At 51.8% G+C, this 22,289-nt stretch overlaps 1 protein-coding gene, 1 long non-coding RNA gene and 1 other non-coding gene across 4 annotated transcripts in view; 1 reads left to right on the top strand and 2 right to left on the bottom strand.

Annotated features, from left to right (window-relative positions):
• Positions 1-22,289, bottom strand: part of LOC138243307 (uncharacterized) — a 176,176-nt gene that overhangs the window by 22,437 nt on the left and 131,450 nt on the right. The gene's annotated exons all lie outside the window — the stretch shown is intronic.
• Positions 2,071-18,049, top strand: LOC107076038 (deleted in malignant brain tumors 1 protein-like). Of its 2 annotated transcripts, XM_069198789.1 has the most exons (10): positions 2,071-2,286; positions 4,682-4,717; positions 5,688-5,993; positions 8,042-8,362; positions 10,984-11,292; positions 11,774-12,088; positions 12,789-13,103; positions 14,354-14,668; positions 15,516-15,638; positions 17,296-18,049. In XM_069198789.1, exons 1-10 carry the CDS (start codon positions 2,229-2,231, stop codon positions 17,457-17,459), a joined length of 2,262 nt encoding a protein of 753 aa, XP_069054890.1. In that variant the 5' UTR covers positions 2,071-2,228; the 3' UTR covers positions 17,460-18,049. The 2 variants fall into 2 exon arrangements, with proteins under 2 accessions (XP_069054890.1, XP_069054891.1); XM_069198790.1 differs by lacking the exon at positions 10,984-11,292.
• Positions 19,063-19,175, bottom strand: trnas-cga (transfer RNA serine (anticodon CGA)). Its single transcript has 2 exons — positions 19,138-19,175; positions 19,063-19,108 (listed from the first exon to the last, which is right to left on the bottom strand). It is a non-coding gene; the product is annotated as a tRNA-Ser (tRNA).

The raw sequence follows: 22,289 nt of genomic DNA, 5'->3' as shown, positions 1-22,289 counted from the left end.
TTAAACATTTTTGAAGACAACACTCAAGAAATGTAGCAGACCTATAAGCCATAGAAGACAACAATATGTAATACGGACTTTCAACAACTTTCTAATGGCCTGCTAATATTTTAGGCATTGGCTGCTGTTTCTCTCCAGAAATGTTCACTCACAGCCCAGTTAAAGCCCAGCAGACGGTGGTACCCTGCAGTGACGACAGCAGCACTGAACCCTGCGCAACAGGGCTGCCTTGTCAAGCCACCCACATGAACGCAACACCGACATGAACGCCATTGGGAGAGAACCCCGTTATTACGAGTTCGGTAATAGGGACCGAACTAGTGAGTGAACCCACTTGCAGGAGCGAACAAAGCCAAGTCGTAAACCGAAAGTAAACCGTAATCGTAGGAACGAGCCGAGAGTCCAGGGGGAGCCAGATATCCGAAAGGGAACGTGAACCGAAGCCGAAGTGTGATCCGAAGTCGTAGTCCGTAGAGCAATCCGAGAATCCAGAGGTAGCCAGTTATCCAAGACAGAGCGAAAGTACCAATCCAAGCCGAGATCCGAAAAGCCGAAGTCCAAAGGGAAAAACCGTAAGCCGAAATCCAAGACAAACACAGAGTAGAAGAAGCGCAACCAGGAAGCTCGATAGGGAAAACCAATACTGAGCAACGAGGTAGGGAAGGACAGGTGTTTAAGTAGGATGAGACGGGGGTGTGGTGGTGAAATGGGAAAACTGATAGGTGAACTGATGGATAGGGGCTACGCCTACTTCTGCCTCCTCCGTTGCCGGGAGGCAGGGATCGTAACACCCGTCAGGCCAGGAAGACAGTATTTTATGATGTTGAGAAGTCCTTTTTCTGAGGGGCATCTTGCATTCACTGAAAACTGCACTAGATCTTGGCCCCCCTTCCTTTGCAGTGAGTCTGTGGTTTGTGCTCTTCTGAGCTTATCCAGGACAGGAAGTCAGGCTGCACTGTACAGAGAGGTTGTGGGTGTCAGTGATATAGGACTGATAAGAGCTGAGCAGTACAGGGAGACATACAGGGGAGCCCAGCGTTCAGCGCTCTAGTGCTGCACAGGGTGACACACAGGGGAGCCCAGCGTTCAGCGCTCTAGTGCTGCACAGGGAGACACACAGGGGAGCCCAGTGTTCAGTGATCTAGTGCTGTACAGGGTGACACACAGCTGAGCCCAGTGTTCAGAGCTTTAGTGCTGTGCAGGGTGACACACAGGGGAGCCCAGTGTTCAGAGCTCTATGCTGCACAGGGAGACACACAGGGGATCCCAGTGTTCAGAGATCTAGTGCTGTACAGGGTGACACACAGCTGAGCCCAGTGTTCAGAGCTCTAGTGCTGTACAGGGTGACACACAGGGGAGCCCAGTGTTCAGAGCTCTAGTGCTGCACAGGGAGACACACAGGGGAGCCCAGTGTTCAGTGATCTAGTGCTGTACAGGGTGACACACAGGGGAGCCCAGTGTTCAGAGCTTTAGTGCTGCACAGGGAGACACACAGGGGAGCCCAGTGTTCAGAGCTCTATGCTGCACAGGGTGACACACAGGGAAGCCCAGTGTTCAGAGATCTAGTGCTGTACAGGGTGACACACAGCTGAGCCCAGTGTTCAGAGCTCTAGTGCTGCACAGGGAGACACACAGGGGAGCCCAGTGTTCAGAGCTCTATGCTGCACAGGGTGACACACAGGGAAGCCCAGTGTTCAGAGATCTAGTGCTGTACAGGGTGACACACAGCTGAGCCCAGTGTTCAGAGCTCTAGTGCTGCACAGGGAGACACACAGGGGAGTCCAGTGTTGAGAGATCTAGTGCTGTACAGGGTGACAAACAGCTGAGCCCAGTGTTCAGAGCTCTAGGGCTGTACAGGGGGACACACAGGGGAGTCCAGTGTTCAGAGCTCAAAAACTTCAGCACCACCCAAGTGTCCCCATATCGTAAGCACAAGAATACAAAAATTAATGTTTCTGATGAAGGGGGTGGAGACTGGACAAATTATCTCCAGTTACACATGCGTCAATCAAGATAAGGGTGATGCACCATTTCCCCTTACGAGTATCATCTACAGAGGGAAGGAGGTGCCACAGGAGGAGCTGAAGACCTGTTCCTGCTGTCTATAAGCGCTCTAGATCTCCTCTGCTGCTCTGTGACTCTGCTCCAGGGTGGTGGCCAGTCCTGCGGACTCTGTTTGTCTGGGATCTCGCTCTGCTCTGAGAGAGGCCAGTCAGTCCCGGTCAAGGATGGAGAAGATCCTGTCCGTCTTCTCCCTGGCTGCCCTCCTCCGGCTCTCCTCAACTGGTAAGTCCCACAGCAGCTGTCGAACAGCCGCAGGTTGGAGCTTTTCTACTTGAAGACGCGATCAGTGGTGACAACTGGGCGATCTGCATTGACGTATCTAATCAAATCAAGAGAAACAAAAGCACCTCCAAGAATGAGGATGCAACGTTTCTTGCGGCATTTCTCCAGATCTCACCCGACGTGTCTATTGCGTGAAACCTCCAGGAGCTGTTTAAACAGAAGGCTCTCGAGATCGGCCCTGGATTCGGCGTCTTAAGGCTGAAACGTTTCTGCCGCGGCATAGATTGTATGATGTGTCGTGGTTTTGTCGCAGATTAATAGTGCTGAAATAACCAGTGTAACTGCAGTGCAGGCTAGAACGAGACGTTCACAGATGTCTGTGGAAATATGGGAGCACTTGGGCCAGCAGCTGATGGAGGATGTGGGAAGAGTTCAGGGATCGTCTTAGGCTGAATTGCACTACACGCTCTGCTTCCCTTTTCATTCCACTACCCGCGGCCCATGCTGCCTTCAGGCTTTTCCGAAGTCACACATGAGACGGGTGTGATGTTGCCTGCATCGATACACCAGTATCGCCTCCCCCACCAGCCCGTCTTGTAAGGTTCCTCACCGTACGTCGCCCTGCTTCCCCATGGCAGAGCGCGATGGCGAAAAAGGTCTGGTTGGATGCTGCTTTCCAGTCACCACGATGTGCGGGATCGCACACGTGCTCGTACTGGATCGGTGGAAAATACCATGGAAGGTATTTCTGTAGATATACTCAAGTAGCTCCTCAATTTGCTTAACTGGTCAGAAATGAAAACCGAGTCAAACTAGGAGGACGAGCACACACTGCACAAAGTGCGAAGCGATTTCAAAATGACCCTCTGTAGGGGGGTCCCAGCCTCCTCGTCCTCTGTCCAGGAGGTCAGCCCTCAGCCAAGAGGGTTCAGCCACATTTTCGCTCCATGATCCCTTCAGTACGCTTCATTCTTGGGGGTGGTTATTCCTGGAGAATAATCCTAAATATCACTTTTCTGGACACTCCACTTCAAAGCCCTTGACGCCCACCTAGGATGATGCTTCATCCGTTCAGCAAACACCGGAATAAAGATCCATCCATTTTCTAATCCCTTCATCCAATTCAGGATGGCGGGGATCCAGAGATTAATGCAGCGTCAGGAGAAGGGTGGGCTACTTCCTGGGACGGGACACCAGTTCATCTCTGACACGCAGCCACACATACACTCACACCAGATCCAATTTTTTCCCCAGAAGCCAATTAACCCACCAGGATGTGTCTTTCAGACTGTAGGAGGAAAGTGGAGAGAACATGCAAACTCCACACAGACAGCACCCCGGGGTCTGGAATTGAACCCGGGCCCCCCTCCCCAGCGCTGCCAGGTGGCAAAGCTCACCACTGCAATACCACGCCACCCGCTTATGAACAAAAAACTCACCAGAAACGTCGAGAATTGTCCAAAATAGGAAGCCATCGCTGGCGGAAGAGGCCGTTTTAGAAGCCCAGAACTGGGAATAGGGAATAAAGAATAAGAACTAGAGAACTGGGAATAGGGAATAAAGAATAATGACTAGAGAACTGGGAATAAGGAATAAAGAATAAGGAACAGAGAACTGGGAACAGGAGACAAAGAATAAGGACTAGAGAACTGGGAATAGGGAATAAAGAATAAGGAATAGGGAACTGGGAATAAGGAATAAGGAACAGAGAACTGGGAACAGGGGCAAAGAATAAGGAATAGAGAACTGGGAATAAGGAATAAAGAATAAGGAATAGAGAACTGGGAAAAGGGAATAAAGAATAAGGAATAGAGAACTGGGAATAAGGAATAAGGAACAGAGACTAGAGAATAAGAAACAGAGAATAGAGAATATTGAGAGTCGAGAATAAGAATAGAGTGTAGAGTGCAGAGCGTAGAGAGGAGAAAGTTGAAATAAGAATAATTAGCAGCATATTTTGGGAATCGTTGTCAGAAGCAGCCTTGAAAGCAGCATAAATGTACGACCCCCCCCGTCCCCGTCCCCGAGAGGGCAGGCTCGACTTCCGTCTCTCCGGTGGCCCGAGAAATCGAAATCGCTGATCGCGGTTATTTCGCAATACGGTTTTCTTCCGCTGTGGTTCTGAGTCTCGGCTTATCGCCAGTTCAACAACGGGCTGGTGTTTTTTTATTTTTTTTGACACTCTTTTCCTCTCACCGAGGGCTTTGACACAGCTACAGCTCTGAACCTTTCAGCCAAATGTTGGGGGGGGAGGCAAGGGGCTTGCGATCGACGCCGGCTGCTCCAGATCAAGAGTCCCACGCCGGCTCGCGGCTGTTCCAGGCAGTGACGACCCCCCCCGATAGAGCCAGTCGCACGTTTTGTATAAAAACCCTCTTTCTTTTTTGTCTTCCAGGGGGTGACATCGGCTATTCCGAAAGTGGATTTCAAGGTGCGCAGAGTCTTCACTTTTTTCTTTCCCTTCGGCGATCCGCCCGCCGTCGGCCTAAGCCGCGACGAACGGAATCTAGACGGAAACAAGGTCCGCTCAAACAACAATTAAAAGGAACCCAAGAACATTCTTTCAGTTTGTAATTAATAATAATAATTGCTCACACTTATATAGCGCTTTTCTGGACACTCCGCTCAAAGCACTTGACAGGTCAGGGGGAATCCCACTACCACCACCAGTGTGCAGCCCCCACCTGGATGATGCGACGGCAGCCATAGTGCGCCAGAACGCTCCCCCACACAGCAGCTCTCAGTGGGGAGGAGAGCAGAGGGATGGAGCCAGTCCAGAGAGGGGGGTTATTAGGAGGCCATGATGGTTAAGGGCCAATGGGAAGTTTGGCCAGGATGCCGGGGTGACACCCCTACTCTTTTCGAGAGACGCCCTGGGATTGTTAATGGCCACAGAGAGTCAGGACCTCGGTTTGACGTCTCATCCGAAGGACAGGGCCTGTTTACAGTCCAGTGTCCCCCGTCACTATACTGGGGCATCAGGACCCACACAGACCGCAGGGTGAGAGCGCCCCCTGCTGGCCCCACTAACACCTCTTCCAGCAGCAACCTTAGTTTTTCCCAGGAGTCTCCCCTCCAGGTACTGACCAGGCTCACACCTGCTGGGCTCCAGTGGGGGGGGGCTGCCAGCTGGGAGCTGCAGGGTGATCTAGCTGCTGGCTCACGCACAAAGGCTAGCAGCCTTGGCTGTTCACCATATGGGAACTGTACTGGATTTGTTCTGGGTGGGCCTGCTGTTTGTGATTTTGTATAAAGAGCGTCCTTTTGCACCGAGGAGTCGCGTCAGGCTCTGGCCCCCCCATGCACACGCAATAAAGGATGTGCTCCCTACCCCACCCGGATCGTGTCTGCTTTCGTTGGACACAGCGACGGATCAGCTGACATTGTCCCCCTCTCTCCAGATCTGAGGCTGGTCAGGGGTGGCAGCTCGTGCGCAGGGACAGTGGAGTTCCAGTACAAGGGGAAGTGGGGGACGGTGGCCCACCAGGGCTGGGATCTCGACGACGCCGGCGTGGTGTGCAGGCAGCTGGACTGCGGGGCCGCGGTGGCGGCGCCGGGCGGCGCGCACTTCGGACCCGGCTCCGGGCCCGTCCTGGTGAGGGATGTGGCCTGCAAGGGGTCAGAATCCACCCTGAGGAAGTGCAGGTCAACGGAGCTGAAAGGCCGCGACGCCCCTCACGACGCCGACGCGGGAGCGATCTGTTCAGGTCAGGGGCGAACGCGCTCTTTTAACTTCCAGGAGTGTGAAGCATGACTATTTGCAGTTGATTCCCCACCCCCACCACTCTGTGTGTAAAGTAGAGCCTCCTGTCCTGACTGGAGGAGCTCACCCAGCTGTGTCTGGAGAGAAGCCAGGGTATCGGCTTCAACCACACGGCTGGCCAGCTTGTTCCCCACCCCCACCACCCTCTGTGTACAGTAGAGCCTCCTGTCCTGACTGGAGGAGCTCACCCAGCTGTGTCTGGAGAGAAGCCAGGGTATCGGCTTCAACCACACGGCTGGCCAGCTTGTTCCCCACCCCCACCACCCTCTGTCTACAGTAGAGCCCCTCCTGTCCTGACTGGAGGAGCTCACCCAGCTGTGTCCTGAGAGAAGCCAGGGTATCGGCTTCAACCACAGGGCTGGGCAGCTTGTTCCCCACCCCCACCACCCTCTGTGTGTAACATATTCTGGAGATCTCTTCCCCTGTCGGAGTAGGATATTCCCAGGCTACAAAAAAAAATATGGGTGGGGCTGTTTTTTTTTCTACCTCTCATGCAAAAAAAGCAAACACAGAAACAACTTGACAAATCTCTGCCCTAAAGAAAACCAACTTTAAAGAATCCAACATCACCGTGAATTCCTTTTATCTACAAAACAAATCGAAAAGGAACCCAAGTGAGAAACAGATTATGAGCCCCGCACTCATTATCTGTTTCGTTAATTACTGCGCCACATGTGAGATGAATCACACACAACAGAGGCCCCCAAACGCCCCCTAGTGGCAGGTCAGCGGAAACTACTGCTCTCAGTCCCACGGGCCCTGCCGCAAAGATATATTATTTTACACCCGAAGAACACCTGAAGAAGGCTCCACGGCCGAAACGTTGTGTTCTCTTTCTTCTTTTTTTCAGCATGGAATAAACCTATTACTTGTTCCTTTGCAGCCTACGCATGCTGACGCAGCTACCCCACCTGAACTATATTATTTTACGTCTGCCTGCTTTGTGTCAAACTTCCCAGACGCCTATGACCCTGTCAGCAGGTCTAACGGGGGGGGGGGCAGAACATGCAAACTCTAGTGCAAGTGATCACATTACTCCCATCCTGGAGTCCCTGCACTGGCTTCCGGTCATATTCCGTGTGGACTTGGTAAAATCCTCCTGCTCACCTATAAGGCTCTGCATGGCTGGGCGCCTCAGTACCTGTCTGAGCTATCATCGCCCTACTCCCCACCTCGCAACCTTCGCTCTTCAGATTCTGCCCTCCTTACTGTCCCCCCAAGCCCGTCTACACTCTAGGGGTGACAGGGCCTTCTCCTGTTGTGCCCCCCAAGCTCTGGAACTCTCTGCCCAAGGATATCAGAGAGTCACCTTCTCTAAACTCCTACCAATTCAGACTCCAAACCCTCTTCTCCAGAAGAGCCTTTACTGAACTGGTTCTGTTCTTCACCCCTCTGCTTCTCTTAGTACCACCATCCACGCTCTCCTCTGTGTGTTGTCATTGTGTTTTATCTTGTGTATTCTTCTTATTTATTGTTGTTGTGATTCTGTAAAGCGCTTTGAGAGGCCACCTTTGAAGGCGCTATATAAAATACAGTTGATTATTATTGCGATAACCCCACACAAGACAGCCCCGCTAGCCCCTGTGACCACAGAATCATAGTCACGAGCTCCAGGAGGGCCGAACGGCCAAAGACACGATGTCAAACTGGACGCGGTAGCCCGTTTGATGTCAAACACGGGGTCGGGCTGGGGGGTCTGGGAGAGAGCCGGAATCGTAGGATCAGGAATCGTCGTCCAAGGGAAAGCCCGAGATTCAAGGGTCGGCCAGCGATCAGGTCGCTTCCCGATCCCGATTCCCAAGGACATGAACTGGGAGCTCCTCACTGGGATGAGGACTCGGGAGGCGTGGCGGGGATCGAGGCGGGTGATTGGATCATTTCGCAGGCAGTGGGATCCAATCAGTGGGCTCGTTTCGGATGACGGGGGGGGGGGCGTGACGGACGATCTCCGTGATCCCCCCCCCCCAGCACCGTCTCTCTCTCCCCCCCCAGCGAGTGTAGACCTGCGACTGGTGAACGGCAGCGCCCCCTGCAGCGGGAGGGTGGAGCTCCTCCACGGAGGCCGCTGGGGCACGCTGCCCCGCGCGCTCCTGACGGGCGAGGTGGCCGCCGTCATCTGCCGGCAGCTCTTCTGCGGCGCGGCCCAGGCCGGCGCGGTGGCGGCGGCGGGGGGCTTCGGAGAGGGGGCCGGCCCCGTCTGGACGTTCGAGGCGGCCTGCAACGGGTCGGAACCGGCCCTGCGGCTCTGCGCGGCGGGCGAGTGGCGGGAGCTCACTGGGAACCACAGCGACGATGCTGGAGTTTCTTGCTCCGGTAAGAGAAAACTGACCGTGATGGCACTGTGAATCAGAATAAAGAGTAGAGAATAGGGAATAAAGAAGAAGGAATAAGGAATAGAGAACTGGGAATAGGGGATAAGGAATAGAGAACTGGGAATAGGGAATAAAGAAGAAGGAATAAGGAATAGAGAACTGGGAATAGGGAATAAAGAAGAAGGAATAAGGAATAGAGAACTGGGAATAGGGAATAAAGAAGAAGGAATAAGGAATAGAGAACTGGGAATAGGGGATAAGGAATAGAGAACTGGGAATAGGGAATAAAGAAGAAGGAATAAGGAATAGAGAATTGGGAATTGTCATGGACGTCCAAAGGGACTAACCGTGGGGAGCAGGAGAGCGGAAAAAGACCCATATGCGTAGCGGCGAGACGGGAAAAAGGCCCGGGCTCATAATGCAAAGAGTTCGGGAATGCCGTATAGAAACCTATGCCCTCAGGGAGCGGACGTGGGGCGCCCTGGTGCTAGGCGGGTCTCAGGACATCCGAACGTCAATGCTGAGCGAGGACAGAGTGCAAGACCCGGAAATATATAGCCCAAGGGAAAGAGAGGGACAGGAAGGACAGCAGACCGGAAACTAGGGACAGGACAGAGAAGGAGCGCCCTCTGGCTGCAGAGGGCGTGACAGTACCCCCCCCTTCATGGGCGGCTCCCGACGCCCATACAAATAAAGAAGCTGCACAGCACTGGGGGGAGGAAAAACCTCATTTAACTGAAAGGAAACCTCCGGGAATCCACGGCTGAGAGCTACCCCTTCCTCCGGGGTATAAACCTTTATTGGGTGGAGGAAGGGGGGGTAGAGAAGAGCTCCGGAGACTTAAAACAAAAAGTACACAAGCACCAACACAACAGACAAAAACCTGGGAAAGACCAGGGAGACAAACCACACAAAAAATAGGAACCAAAAACAGGTAGGAACCAAAGTTCCGAGACACAGAGAGCAGGGGGGACCAAAAAGGAGGGGAAACCAGGAAGAAAAAAATCAAAACAAAAAGGCAAAAAACAAGAAAAAAAAACACAAAAACCCCGGGGAAAAATACCGCAGATTGGGCAAATGGCACGTTCACATTCTAACGCTGATATCGGAGTGGACAACCTGAGGAAAGCCAGACCGAAGCCCGCTCACAGACACAGATGCCCGGAATGATATCCAGCGAAAAGAATGGAGGAACGGCGAATGGGCACGTTCACATACTAACGCTGATATCGGAGTGGACAACCTGAGGAAAGCCAGACCGAAGCCCGCTCACAGACACAGATGCCCGGAGTGATATCCAGCTAAAAGAATGGAGGAACGGCAGAAAGCTTACCATTCTATCACTGATATCGGAGAGAGCCAGACCAGGAAGAGCCAGGCAAGAGAACCCGCTCCAGACACAGAAGCTCGGAGTGATATCCAGTAATAAGAATAGGCAAGCCAGCTCAACATTCAATCACTGATATCGGAGTGATCTACCCGAGGAAAGCCAGGTACAGGACCCGCTCACAGGCACGGAAGATCGGAGTGATATCCAGTGATTAGAATAGAGGAACTGAAAAAAAAAAACAGCCCAGAGAAAAAAAAAACTGCGGCAAGACAAAAAAAAACGCCGCTCGCGGGGTCAGTAGGTGGCTCAGCATTCTGTCACGGACGTCCAAAGGGACTAACCGTGGGGAGCAGGAGAGCAGAAAAAGACCCATATGCGTAGCGGCGAGACGGGAAAAAGGCCCGGGCTCATAATGCAAAGAGTTCGGGAATGCCGTATAGAAACCTATGCCCTCAGGGAGCGGACGTGGGGCGCCCTGGTGCTAGGCGGGTCTCAGGACATCCGAACGTCAATGCTGAGCGAGGACAGAGTGCAAGACCCGGAAATATATAGCCCAAGGGAAAGAGAGGGACAGGAAGGACAGCAGACCGGAAACTAGGGACAGGACAGAGAAGGAGCGCCCTCTGGCTGCAGAGGGCGTGACAGGAATAGGGAATAAAGAAGAAGGAATAAGGAATAGAGAACTGGGAATAGGGGATAAGGAATAGAGAACTGGGAATAGGGAATAAAGAAGAAGGAATAAGGAATAGAGAATTGGGAATAGGGAATAAAGAAGAAGGAATAAGGAATAGAGAACTGGGAATAGGGGATAAGGAATAGAGAACTGGGAATAGGGAATAAAGAAGAAGGAATAAGGAATAGAGAACTGGGAATAGGGAATAAAGAAGAAGGAATAAGGAATAGAGAACTGGGAATAGGGAATAAGGAATAGAGAACTGGGAATAAAGACGAAGGAATAAGGAATAAGGAACAGAGAATAGATAATAGAGAATAAGAAATAGAGAATATAGAATATGGAGAGTTGAGAATAAGAATAGAGAATAGAGAACAGAAAATTTTGAGAGTAGAAATAAGAATAAGAATAAGAATAATTAGCCCCTGATGCTGTCTGAATTGACACATGAGCCAGGTCTGCTGTTGCTTTCACCAGAGCACCGTCACCGCCCTCGACCTACATCATCAGTAGCATCTAGGCCGCCGCTACCTGATGGCTCGTTTGCACGTTGGGGGGGGTCACTCCGTTTTTTCGGGCCCCCGGTCCACGGGACCCGTCTGCGATTTCTCTTTTCCAGGCCGGGGCATGAGGCTGGCGGGCGGCGGGCCGTGCTCGGGCCGGGTGGAGGTCCTGCACGCGGGGCAGTGGGGGACGGTGTGCGACGACGCCTGGGGCCAGCGGGAGGCCGGCGTGGTGTGCCAGCAGCTGGGCTGCCGGGACACGGTCCCGCCGCGCCACGACGTCTTCTTCGGGGAGGGCGCCGGGCCCGTCTGGCTGGACGAGGTGGCCTGCCAGGGGTCGGAGTCCGATCTGCTGGACTGCGCGACCCCCGGCTGGGGGCGGCACGACTGCAGTCACGCTCAGGACGCGGGCGTGATTTGCAAAGGTGAGTGGCGGTGGGGGCTCCCTGTCGCCAGTCGAGGACGATCCTAAAGTACCGTGTCGGTGTGGGGATGCGAGGAGTCACAGCACCGGGCTTGAGATGAGTTCAACCGTGACAGAAACCCATTTTCCAGAGATCACTAAAGGAGACCAGTCTGTAACCAGTCTGTGTGTCTCTCCAGACACTGGGTTTTGAGTCTAATGGCTGTCTGGTGGTGTCTGTTGACCATGATGTGCCTATTTGAAGAAACTCTGTTGCAATGCCCCTTGGGGCATCACCATAATCTTTTGGCCGTACTCCTCCTTTTCTGTTGAGTGTTACAACTGCGATCCTCACCATCGTTGCTTGGCTTTTGTACGTGTGTGTGCAACAGAGGTTAATACTGTCAGTGTGTTATTAATCAGTCTGCGTGTCTCTCCAGACACTGGGTTATTAGACACTGTCAGTGTGTGCACTAATCAGTCTGTGTCTCCTCTCTCTCCAGGCAATGTGGATGTGAGACTAGTCAATGGTGCCAATCCTTGTGAGGGGACAGTGGAGATTCACTATAAAGGAGAGTGGGGGACAGTAGCTTACTATGACTGGGATATCAGAGATGCCACAGTGGTGTGCAGGCAGCTGGTCTGCGGCTATGCTGTATCGGTGCCAATACAGGGCCAATTTGGACCAGGGTCTGGAGCTGTCCTGCTGGCCTCAGTCTTCTGCAACGGGACAGAGTCTTCCCTAAAGGAGTGTACAATCATTGAATTGAAGCACCTTGGTTACCCCCACATCGTGGATGCTGGGGTGATCTGTTCAGGTAGGTGGACCTGTCTTCATCAGTGAGCACAACTGAAATGCCTTTCCTGATCGTGACGGCTCCTCTGGGCTGGACAAAATGGCCGCCTCGTCTGGACTGCATTCCCCAGAAGCCTTTGCGGGCAATGAGCTGTTGGGTCCAGTTAGTCACCTGATCGGTCCCAGGGAGATGATTGGTTGGGTGCACATTTAAAAAGCAGGAAGCTGAGGCTTTCTGAGTCAGTCAGTCAGTTGAATCTGTAGGCCAGAGGCCATGAGACAAGATACTCTGTGAGCTTTCATACACAAAAAGAATGACTAGATTTAGTTAGCAGCTCAAAAGAAGAGTTAGGCTTTTGTGCGGTTTGGTCTACAGAGGTTGGCTTTTGTTCCCTCACTTATAATAAAAATATAAAACAAAGAGCACTGCTTTTGAGTCTAATGGCTGTCTGGTGGTGTCTGTTGACCATGATGTGCCTATTTGAAGAAACTCTGTTGCAATGCCCCTTGGGGCATCACCATAATCTTTTGGCCGTACTCCTCCTTTTCTGTTGAGTGTTACAACTGCGATCCTCACCATCGTTGCTTGGCTTTTTTACGTGTGTGTACAACAGAGGTTAATACTGTCAGTGTGTGTATTAATCAGGCTGTGTGTCGCCCTCTCCGGACACTGGGATATTATATGGTCTTGGTGTGTGTGACCCATGTCTTTCTCTCTCCAGGCATCGCGGAGGTGAGGCTGGTAAATGAGGGCAGCCCATGTGCTGGGACGGTGGAGTTTTATCACAAAAGGCGCTGGATGATCATCGATCACGCGGGCTGGGACCTCCACAGCGCCTCGGTCGTGTGCAAGCAGCTCAGCTGCGGTCCGGCCCTCTCCGCCGATCCGGGCCGATCCCACTCCGGGACCGATCCCGGAGCGGCGGTTCTGAGTGGCGTGTCCTGCGACGGATCCGAGTCTGCACTGCAGTACTGCCGGCCCGGTAAAGTCAGAGAACAACAGCGCGTCAGCTGGGAGGCTGGAGCGGTTTGCTCAGGTGGGGGACGAGCTCTTACTCCATATCAGAAACTCCGACCCGTTATTAAATCTCGGTCCCGAAATTAAATTAAATTGGCTGCAGAGAAAATGGACCAAAATTCCAAATGAAGCACAAAACTGTGACCTGTGAAAAGTGGCGTTAAGTCACCATGTCGTTTCAAACTCCCTTTCTGCTGCCCTTCCCCCTCTCTAGTCCCTGCAATGACTAATGTACTGCGATGGCATTGATGGTAATTAAAAGACATTTTTTTTAATATATAAGCGCTAAATCATAAACATTGTGGAAAGTACTGCAAGTCGCCAGGTTGTTGTGAATTCGCATTCGAATTCCCAGGAATTGCAAAGCGACGCTGCCCTTCCTGCTCACTAGTCACTATGATGACTTGATGTACTGTGATGTACAAGTTGTGTGCAGCAGACATTTCACTGCAGAAGGTGGTCCAATGTGATCTGCATGCAGAGTTAAGAAGTAGTATCTGTTGGCAAAACCGTCTGGAAGTCGCGAGCAAAACTTCTACTGAATTAAAAAGAGCTGGATTCGCAACGCTGCTTGTTTACAGTGTCACGGGGTCTGAAATCGTCCTCACCGCCGATTCCTTCCAAACCTCCGAAATACGGAAATTGCAGTGCAGTTCCTCTTTTGATGAAGAGCGCACAGTCTCGGTGGAGTCCGCGTGTCCTCCGCGGTGTCGGCACGGTGGTCTCCTGGTGCTGCTTCAGCAGGTCGTTTGGGAGATGTTGTTGAAATTTGAAGGGCAGTGTGTTTTCTGCGATAGGACTGGTATCTGTCAGAGGTGTGGTCTCACTGGGTGCCCTATAGTTCTGGCTTAGGCTGTGGGTCGGTTTAAGTGACTGTCTGCTATGCCCGAATGGAGTATTGCAGAGGTGGGCATTCCACTGGGTTCAATTCCGGACTAGGGCTGCTGTCTGCGTGGAGTTTGCATGTTCTCCCCCACATTCATGTGGGTTTCCTCTAGGTGCTCTGGTATCTATAGACATGCTGGTGGCTTAGTTGACTTCTGGGTAAATTGGCCCCCGGGTGATGGCCCTGTGCCCTGTGCTGAACTGGTGTCCCATCCCCCGGTGTATCCTGCCTTGCGCGCCCATTGCTTGCTGGGATTGACCCCAGCCTGCCCCCTGACCCTGAATTGGGGAAAAAAACGGACGATGCGGAACGGGACATGACTGGTCTAAACTGATCGGGAACATTAACCTCCCGGGCGGGTTTCTCCTGTGCTGCAATCCCAGGGCACCGTGCGGCCAGGCTGGCGGGAGGCTGGGATCGCTGCTCGGGGAGGCTGGAGGTGCTTCGCGGGACGACCTGGGGCTCCGTGTGCCGCTCGGACTTCGACCGGCCGAGCGCCGAGGTCGTCTGCCGGGAGCTGCACTGCGGGACCCTCGAAAAAGTGGGGCGGGCGTCTTATTTCGGGAGAGGGGGCGGCCCGGTGTGGTCAGGGGCGCTCCGGTGCCGAGGCAACGAATCTCGGATTTTCTTCTGCCCGCCGTCGCCCACGAACACGACGAACTGCACCCTGGGAGAAGAGGCGGGACTGGTGTGCGCTGGTGAGACTCTCGCCTGCCGTCATTTATTTAGTGCTGCCAATTTTAGTGCCCCGTATAGCGCCAAAGAGGACATTCGCACTGAGCTCTGCCCATCGTTTAATGTCTGAAAACAACGATCAGTTGTGTTTTTTCCTACCCTGGGCCCGGGGTTCAATTCCTGGGGTGCTGCTGTCTGTGTGGAGTTTGCATGTTCTCCCCCCCCCCCCAGGTTTGCCTGTCCCAGTCCAAAGACTTGCTGGTAGGTGAATTGGCTTCTGGAAAAATTCTAGATAAAGGGGATAGAAGATGAATTCGTTTCATTCCACGGATTTGCGGCGCTGTGCAAAAACGGGTTCTCCGACCTCCAAGCTCGTAAAGAGATCAGATCGCATTCGCTGCTAAACGACAGGGTGAGAAAACCAGAGAGGTCGCCTCTACATCCTACACGGACTGTGCCCCAGTTCTTCCAAAGACAGTGCCGTCTCTCTCCCCGAGAGCCCTTCGAAAACAAGCGTCTCGGCCAATCAATTTGCTCTTCAGCAACTTGTCAGGTGACTTAACCCCACCCCCCAGCCCTACCCCCGAAGCCCTCTGGGAAATGTAGTTCAGGACAAGGTTCAGCCATCTTAACTGAACCTGCTGTGCTCTTCTTTCTGGTTAATTGAACCTAGAAAGGTTCCTACTCTTGAAACAACAGGCGAGACAGGATGACCTAGAAGACTAACGGGGACCCCTGGCATCAGCAACTTTAAGTGTTAGGGGAACCCATCGTGAGTAGATGCTGTGCTTGAATAGGGAGGGCAGCGTTTCCGTTATCAACAGCTGGAGACCTGATGTCTGATTAATAGGGGCTGTTTGATTTCTGCAGGGAGGGACGGCCTCTTCGGCATCACCTCCACCTTCTACCGGGTGTACGCCGCCCTGGTGGTCTGCGGGCTGCTGGGGATGATCTCGGCAGTCGCTTTGGCGAGGACGAAGTCGAAGCGAAAAGGTAAGGCGCTGGAAAGGCCGAACCGGGACGATTCTTTTCACTGATGTGCACCTGAGGCACTGAGCACAGAGCGCAGGCATCCCAGAGAGTGCCGGCGAGCAATGAAACAGTCTGGTTTGGGGTCAGTATTTGTAATTGTAATTACAATTGTAATTGTCCCGTCCCTTCGATAGCTCGGGAAAACTGTATTACTTGTAATATTTATTAATCACCGTACTATTTTTGCACTGTTCCAAGAATGACCTTGCACTATTTGTGTCCTCTTGTATTCTCTTCTCTGTTTGCGGATTTTGCACAGTTTTGATTACGTGATGTTATTACACGTTACTGTTATCGCTATTGTGTTACTGTCTAGTGTTTCATCGTCTGTCCTATTTATATACCGCTCCTGAGTGACTCATGAGAAACACTTTTCACTCTACTCTGCACCTGTGCAAGTATAATGGCAATAAAGTTGAGTTGAATTAAGTTGAATTGAATTGAAACAGTTTGGTTTAGGGCCACTATTAGCTGAAGAGAGCTTCCTTCCAAAATTTAGTTCTCGGGTAACTGCAGACACTACTGAAAACACAGCCGCACTCCAGTCAGGGGTGTCCAGTTAATTCGATTTAGGCGAGTTTTTCTGTCAGGCTTTTAAAAGAAATCTCCAGGAACCTCCTGGACACTCATATACATCGTACTGAAGGTCCCCTGTGCTACACTGGCTGAGGTTCAGATCCATCGCACTGGGTAATGGCCTCAGACAGCTACTCTAAAACCCCAGGAAACACCTATAGAACAGTCTAAAACCGAGTCTTTGAGAGCTCGGTGGCCAGCAGCCATATCACCCTGCAACTCACAGTCTGGTAAGTACCTGGAGGGGAGACCTCCTGGGAAAAACTCTGGTTGCAGCTAGAAGAGGTGGTAGTGGGGCCAGCAGGGGGCGCTCTCACCCTGCGGTCTGTGTGGGTCCTGATGCCCCAGTATAGGGACGGGGGACACTGGACTGTAAACAGGCGCCGTCCTTCAGATGAGATGTAAAACCGAGGTCCTGACTCTCTGTGATCATTACAAATCCCAGGGTGTTTCTCGAAAAGAGTAAGGGTGTAACCCCGGCGTCCTGGCTAAATTTCCCATTGACCCTTACCCATCATGGCCTCCTAATAACCCCCCCTCTCTGAACTGGCTTCATCACTCTGCTCTCCTCCCCACTGAGAGCTGCTGTGTGCTGAGCAGACTGGAGCATCATCCAGGTGGGGGCTCCACATTGGTGGTAGTAGTGGGATTCCCCATTACCTGTAAACAGCTGTTTACAGTGGAGTGTCCAGAAACACGCTATATAAGTGTAAGCAAATATTATTATTTCTTGCTGCAGTTTAATAAAAACCGCCAAAAGCACAGACCTGCTTATACTATGCTAGAGGTCGCCGGCCCTAGATCTTCCCATCTAGGACATTACCGGTCCTCGAACCTTCCATCAACGATGGAATCGATCCCGAGCTTCTTAATTAAAGCAGGGTGCCTCCACTGGTGAGTTACAGCTGAGCTGGAGCAAACACGCGGACTGGACTGGATTCGTTGACCAGTCCTGGTCAGGCCGTGAGGAAGTTCCTGTCTCGTGGTGGAGTAGCGATGGTTTACTTCCATGGCTGAACGTTGTTTTGTTGTTTTGTCCAAGGCGATGGAGCGCGAGAAGATCTCCCGCGCTGGCGCAGAGGGAGGAGATTCCACCCACCCCTCCGCTATTTTGACCGCTGCATCCAGTTCAGGGCGGCGGCGGCGGCCGACCCTATCCCAGCATGCACCGGGACGGCCGATCCCCCCTCTGCAAAGTCTGAGTGACAACGGAACTCGCCCTCGATCCTGTGCGGACCGCGAGACGCGCGGCGCTTGTCCTGCTCTTTCGTTTTTTGTGTGTTCTCCCGCTGTCACGCTTGACGCAAGTTCCCCGGCCGGTCCTCCATACTGAACACAACCAAGGAGGAGTTCAATGGAGACCGAGAGAACGGCCTCTTCGCCCGGCCTGCGTGCTGTCCGAACTGTTCGGTCTTGAAGACTGTAATGGAAGCTACCGAGAAAAAGCGTTTTATCCTAAAGATGTTGTTTTACGGACAGAGCTGTGCTGCAGAAGCAGCCGGATACTCACAACAAAGTGGGAGAGCACCCCAGCTCGTCAAGGGCACGGGGCGTTTGAATCATGTTTCTCTCTGCCGCTTGAAGAAGGGAGTGAGAGAAACTATTTTATTAACTGCTCTTCTTTGTTGAAAGCAAAAACCCATCAGGAACGGAAAATGACTGCTTCTCCTGTTCTTGAAGCGTTGCGTCAGCTTAAAAACCAGACCTCTCCCTGCTTGCTTCTGAATCGGCCTTCACTTCTCTGCACTTTCCCCCCACATTGCGATACGAATAAAGACCTCACTGAGTGAATGAGAGCACCTCTCCCGGCTCTTCTTCGAGAAAATCCCGCGACAACGCACAGAAACCCGGCTCTCGATTTCGAGACGGCATTTGCCAACAAATACTTCCAACTTCCTCTGCTTGCGGGTCACGTTAGGACATCTCCGTGGTGAAATGTCGGCCGTCCTCATTTGCTCGTGCATTACATTAGTCACCACAGTGACTAGTGGGCAGGAAGGGCCGCTCCACGTCACAATCCACGGGACCAAACGTGGCGACTATACGCCCGTACTTCCTCAGGCGGTTGAAGGAGGCCGAGATACGTCCCCAGATCCTCACTAACTTTCACAGCTGCCCCACAGGAAGCACACCGACAGTGTGGGGTGGCAACTGCAGTATCCCACAAGCCCCAGAGCCGAGTCTCCATAAGGAGACTCTGATGGACACCTGCCGTTCCCTCAGGGGCGGGGTGATATCTTTTCAACTCCACACAGAGATTGCTGTCTGTACTCACTTTGCTACTTCAGCCCTTGAACGGAAACTCTTTTAGGTTTCACAGACTGGGGTTTCATGGCATTTGTCCCTCTCCACCTTTTAACAGCTAATAAAAAACCAGCCAAAGTGACTGCTCAGTCTTGGAGTATCCCATCAATGGCACTTTGGTTGAGACACCTTACTGCTTCAGCATTGAAGAGTAACTCAGAAAAGCCAATGTTATATACGTTCGGTATTACAGAAAGGGGGGGAAAACGCATGTAAGATAAGAGATAGGATCAGATCACTTTATGGGCCCTATACAATTTCTTGCATGAGGAATTGGTCTTTCTGCAGACCCCAGCTGGCTCTCCGTGAGACACACAGACAGGGAGAGAGTGAAGCTGGGGGTCAGGGCGCAGGGTCGGCCATTTATATGGCGCCCCTGGAGCAGCTGGGGTGAAGGGCCTGGCTCAGGGGCCCCAACGGTGTAGGATTCCTCTGCCGGCCGCGGGATTTGAACCAGCAAACCCTTCCAGCCACAGGCGCAGATCCTCAGCCCTAAAACAGAAGCTATCGGGAGTGGGATTTGAACCCACTCCTCCATTTGGGGACCAGAACACCCAGGCGAGCTGGAAAGACACCAGTCCTCGAGTCTGGAGCCTTAGACCACTCGGCCATCCTGACAAGCGATGTAGTTCAGAAATCTAAATAGTCAACCGCACATCCTATAGAAAAAGAGATCGATTGGAAGAAAAACGGGATATTGTGCCCGATTGCCCGAGGGAATGACCTAAATATCCCCGGAGGCAGGATATTTTATTCCCAATTTAAGCGAGCCAACCAGGGACCAGACGGACAAGGTGTGGGAACATCCAGGTCACCCCGGAAAAACTCCCTTCAGGAGCAGGGGACGCCTGCCTCCGTCAAACCGGTTTTCGAACTGTTTCCCCCCCAGTTCAGGGCCGTTCCGGAGGCTATCCCAACAGGCAACGGGGCGCAAGGCAGGATACACTCCGGAGGGGACGCCAGTCCAGCGCAGGGCACACACAGACACAAGCAAGACACGCACATACTTACCTACACCAGGGCTAATTTTCCCCAATTTCCCCAGACGCCAATTAACCCACCAGCCTGTCTCTGGGCTGTGGGAGGAAACTGGAGCACCTGGAGGAAACCCACACGAACAAGGGGAGAACATGCAAACTCCACCCAGACAGCACCCCAGGAGCTGAACCCAGAGGCACCATGCTTGCAGTACTTCCCTGCTACTGCAGCACACTAGAAACTGACCAAACTTTCTCTCCTTATGCACATCCTAAGGCAACAGGTAAGTCACATTTGCCTTATGCCAGGTAAACAGGCGCCATCCTTCGGATGAGACGTAAAACCGAGGTCCTGACTCTCTGTGGTCATTAAAAATCCCAGGGCGCTTCTCGAAAAGAGTAGGGGTGTTACCCCGGCGTCCTGGCCAAATTTCCTATTGGCCCTTACCAATCATGGCCTCCTAATAACCCCCTCTCTGAACTGGCTTCATCACTCTGCTCTCCTCCCCACTGAGAGCTGCTGTGTGGGGAGCGTTCTGGCGCACTATGGCTGCCGTCGCATCATCCAGGTGGGGGCTGCACATTGGTGGTGGTAGTGGGATTCCCCATGACCTGTAAAGCGCTTTGAGTGGAGTGTCCAGAAAAGTGCTATATAAGTGTAAGCAATTGTTATTATTATTATTATTATTATTATTATTATATTATTATTACTGCTGAATCAAGTCTGGATCCCGGCTCTTAACGATTAGATGATCATTAAAAAAAACCCCAACATTTCTGATATTTCATTTTCCAACAATAAGGTTTTTCCTGCCTTGTCATATCACCTGTGCATTGTACAACAGGACTTCATTTATGCATTTATGCATTACAGTCTTTGGGGTGTTTATGTCTTTCTGTCCCGTTATAATCGCATCATCCGGGTTGGGGCTACACATTGGTGGAGGTGGTGGAGGGGATCCCCATTACCTGTAAAGCGCTTTGATTGGAGTGTCCAGAAAAGCGCTATTTAAGTGTTATTACATACTCCTGGGTCTCTATACTATTTTGTTATTGGTATACGATATTCTCAACTGCGTCTTTTTTTTTTAAAAGACATTTTGCTCGCAAAAGTCACTAAACGTACCCGATAATGCTAAATACGTGCCCCATTTCATCTTTGATGTCTGCAGTGCCTTCACAGGGAGGCGTGTGTCCGAGATGATCTGTACTGTCCCCGATCACCTCCTGCTCCTGACTCCTTCTCCCAGAACTGCAGTCTCCCCTTCAGGGTCTCGAATCTCCTGCTTCATCTGCGCGATTTCGCTCCCGACACTGTCCTAGACAATCTTAACCACGATCCGCGTAACAAGCGTGTGCGACAGTCTTTCAACGTGAGCTCGGTCTCATCTATCCCGTTTCGCAGAAGCTCGGAAATGTCGGACACGATCGGTGTGATCAAAACCTGCAGGAGAGACAGGAGTTCGCCCTCCAGGCTTAATATCCAATTCGCCATCTCTCTTCAGTGTCGGAATGGGGGGGTTGGAGGTGAAACAACTTCTACCACTGCGAAACTATGCAAACGCAAAGGGATCTTAGCCCCTACCAGCACAGGAGACATAGTCACGTGTCAAACTGCCTAAAACAGGAACTAAATGCAGACCGGAATTCCGGGTTAAGCTGCGCTTCCTTAGTAACGGTTGCTATGAAACCCCGCTAAGAGACCCTATTTTAAAAACCCGTTGCTTCCATAATATAGCCACCGCTACAAAAAAGATGTTTGTACAGATTTTTTTATGAAGAAAAAGGGATGGTTAAACACACATATAAACGAACATACAATATAAACATATTTACCTTACTTCTCAGGTCTTGGTTCTGCCAATAAAAATAAAGAGAAAAGGTGTACTTCAGACCTAGCAAATCGTACGTCAGCTACAATTTAAAAGCATTTAACCAAAAACCAACGTGGCAATGCAATTTGAATCCAAATGTTATTAATTAAGCACTGGTCAGTGGACAGAAATCAGCAAAAATTAAAAGGCGGAAACTTAAAGTACTGTGGAAATGCCATACAACGCATATGAGTTTGAAAAACTTTTTTTCCCCCAGTATTTCAGTACAAAAAAAAGACAACTACAGTACATTTCCACTTTTGAGGCCTCCTGCAATCACGGCATGAACGTCCCAACTCAAACCCCTTAAAACCACGTATTTACTATTCATTTCCAGATGTTATCTCAAACGTAAGTAAACAACACTATAAACCAAGAGTGGATGGGAGACCTGGGAAAAACTAAGGTTGCTGCTGGGAGAGGTGTGAGTGGGGCCAGCAGGGGGCGCTCTCACCCTGCGGTCTGTGTGGGTCCTAATGCCCCAGTATAGTGACGGGGGACACTAGACTGTAAACAGGCGCCGTCCTCCGGATGAGACGTCAAACCGAGGACCTGACTCTCTGTGGTCATTAAAAATCCCAGGGCGTTTCTCGAAAAGAGTAGGGGTGTAACCCCGGTGTCCTGGTCAAACTTCCCATTGGCCCTTACCAATCATGGCCTCCTAATAACCCCCCTCTCTGAACTGGCTCCATCCCTCTGCTCTCCTCCCCACTGAGAGCTGCTGTGTGGGGAGCGTTCTGGCGCACTATGGCTGCTGTCGCATCATCCAGGTGGGGGCTGCACATTGGTGGGGGTAGTGGGATTCCCCATGACCTGTAAAGCGCTTTGAGTGGAGGGTTCAGAAAAGCGCTCTAGAAGTGTCAGCAATTATTATAATTAAG

Source organism: Lepisosteus oculatus, chromosome 14 (genome assembly GCF_040954835.1).
Source record: "Lepisosteus oculatus isolate fLepOcu1 chromosome 14, fLepOcu1.hap2, whole genome shotgun sequence".
NCBI lineage: Eukaryota > Metazoa > Chordata > Actinopteri > Semionotiformes > Lepisosteidae > Lepisosteus > Lepisosteus oculatus.
Note: the sequence above shows the minus strand (reverse complement) of the source record. Positions and strands in the feature narration are given on the sequence as shown.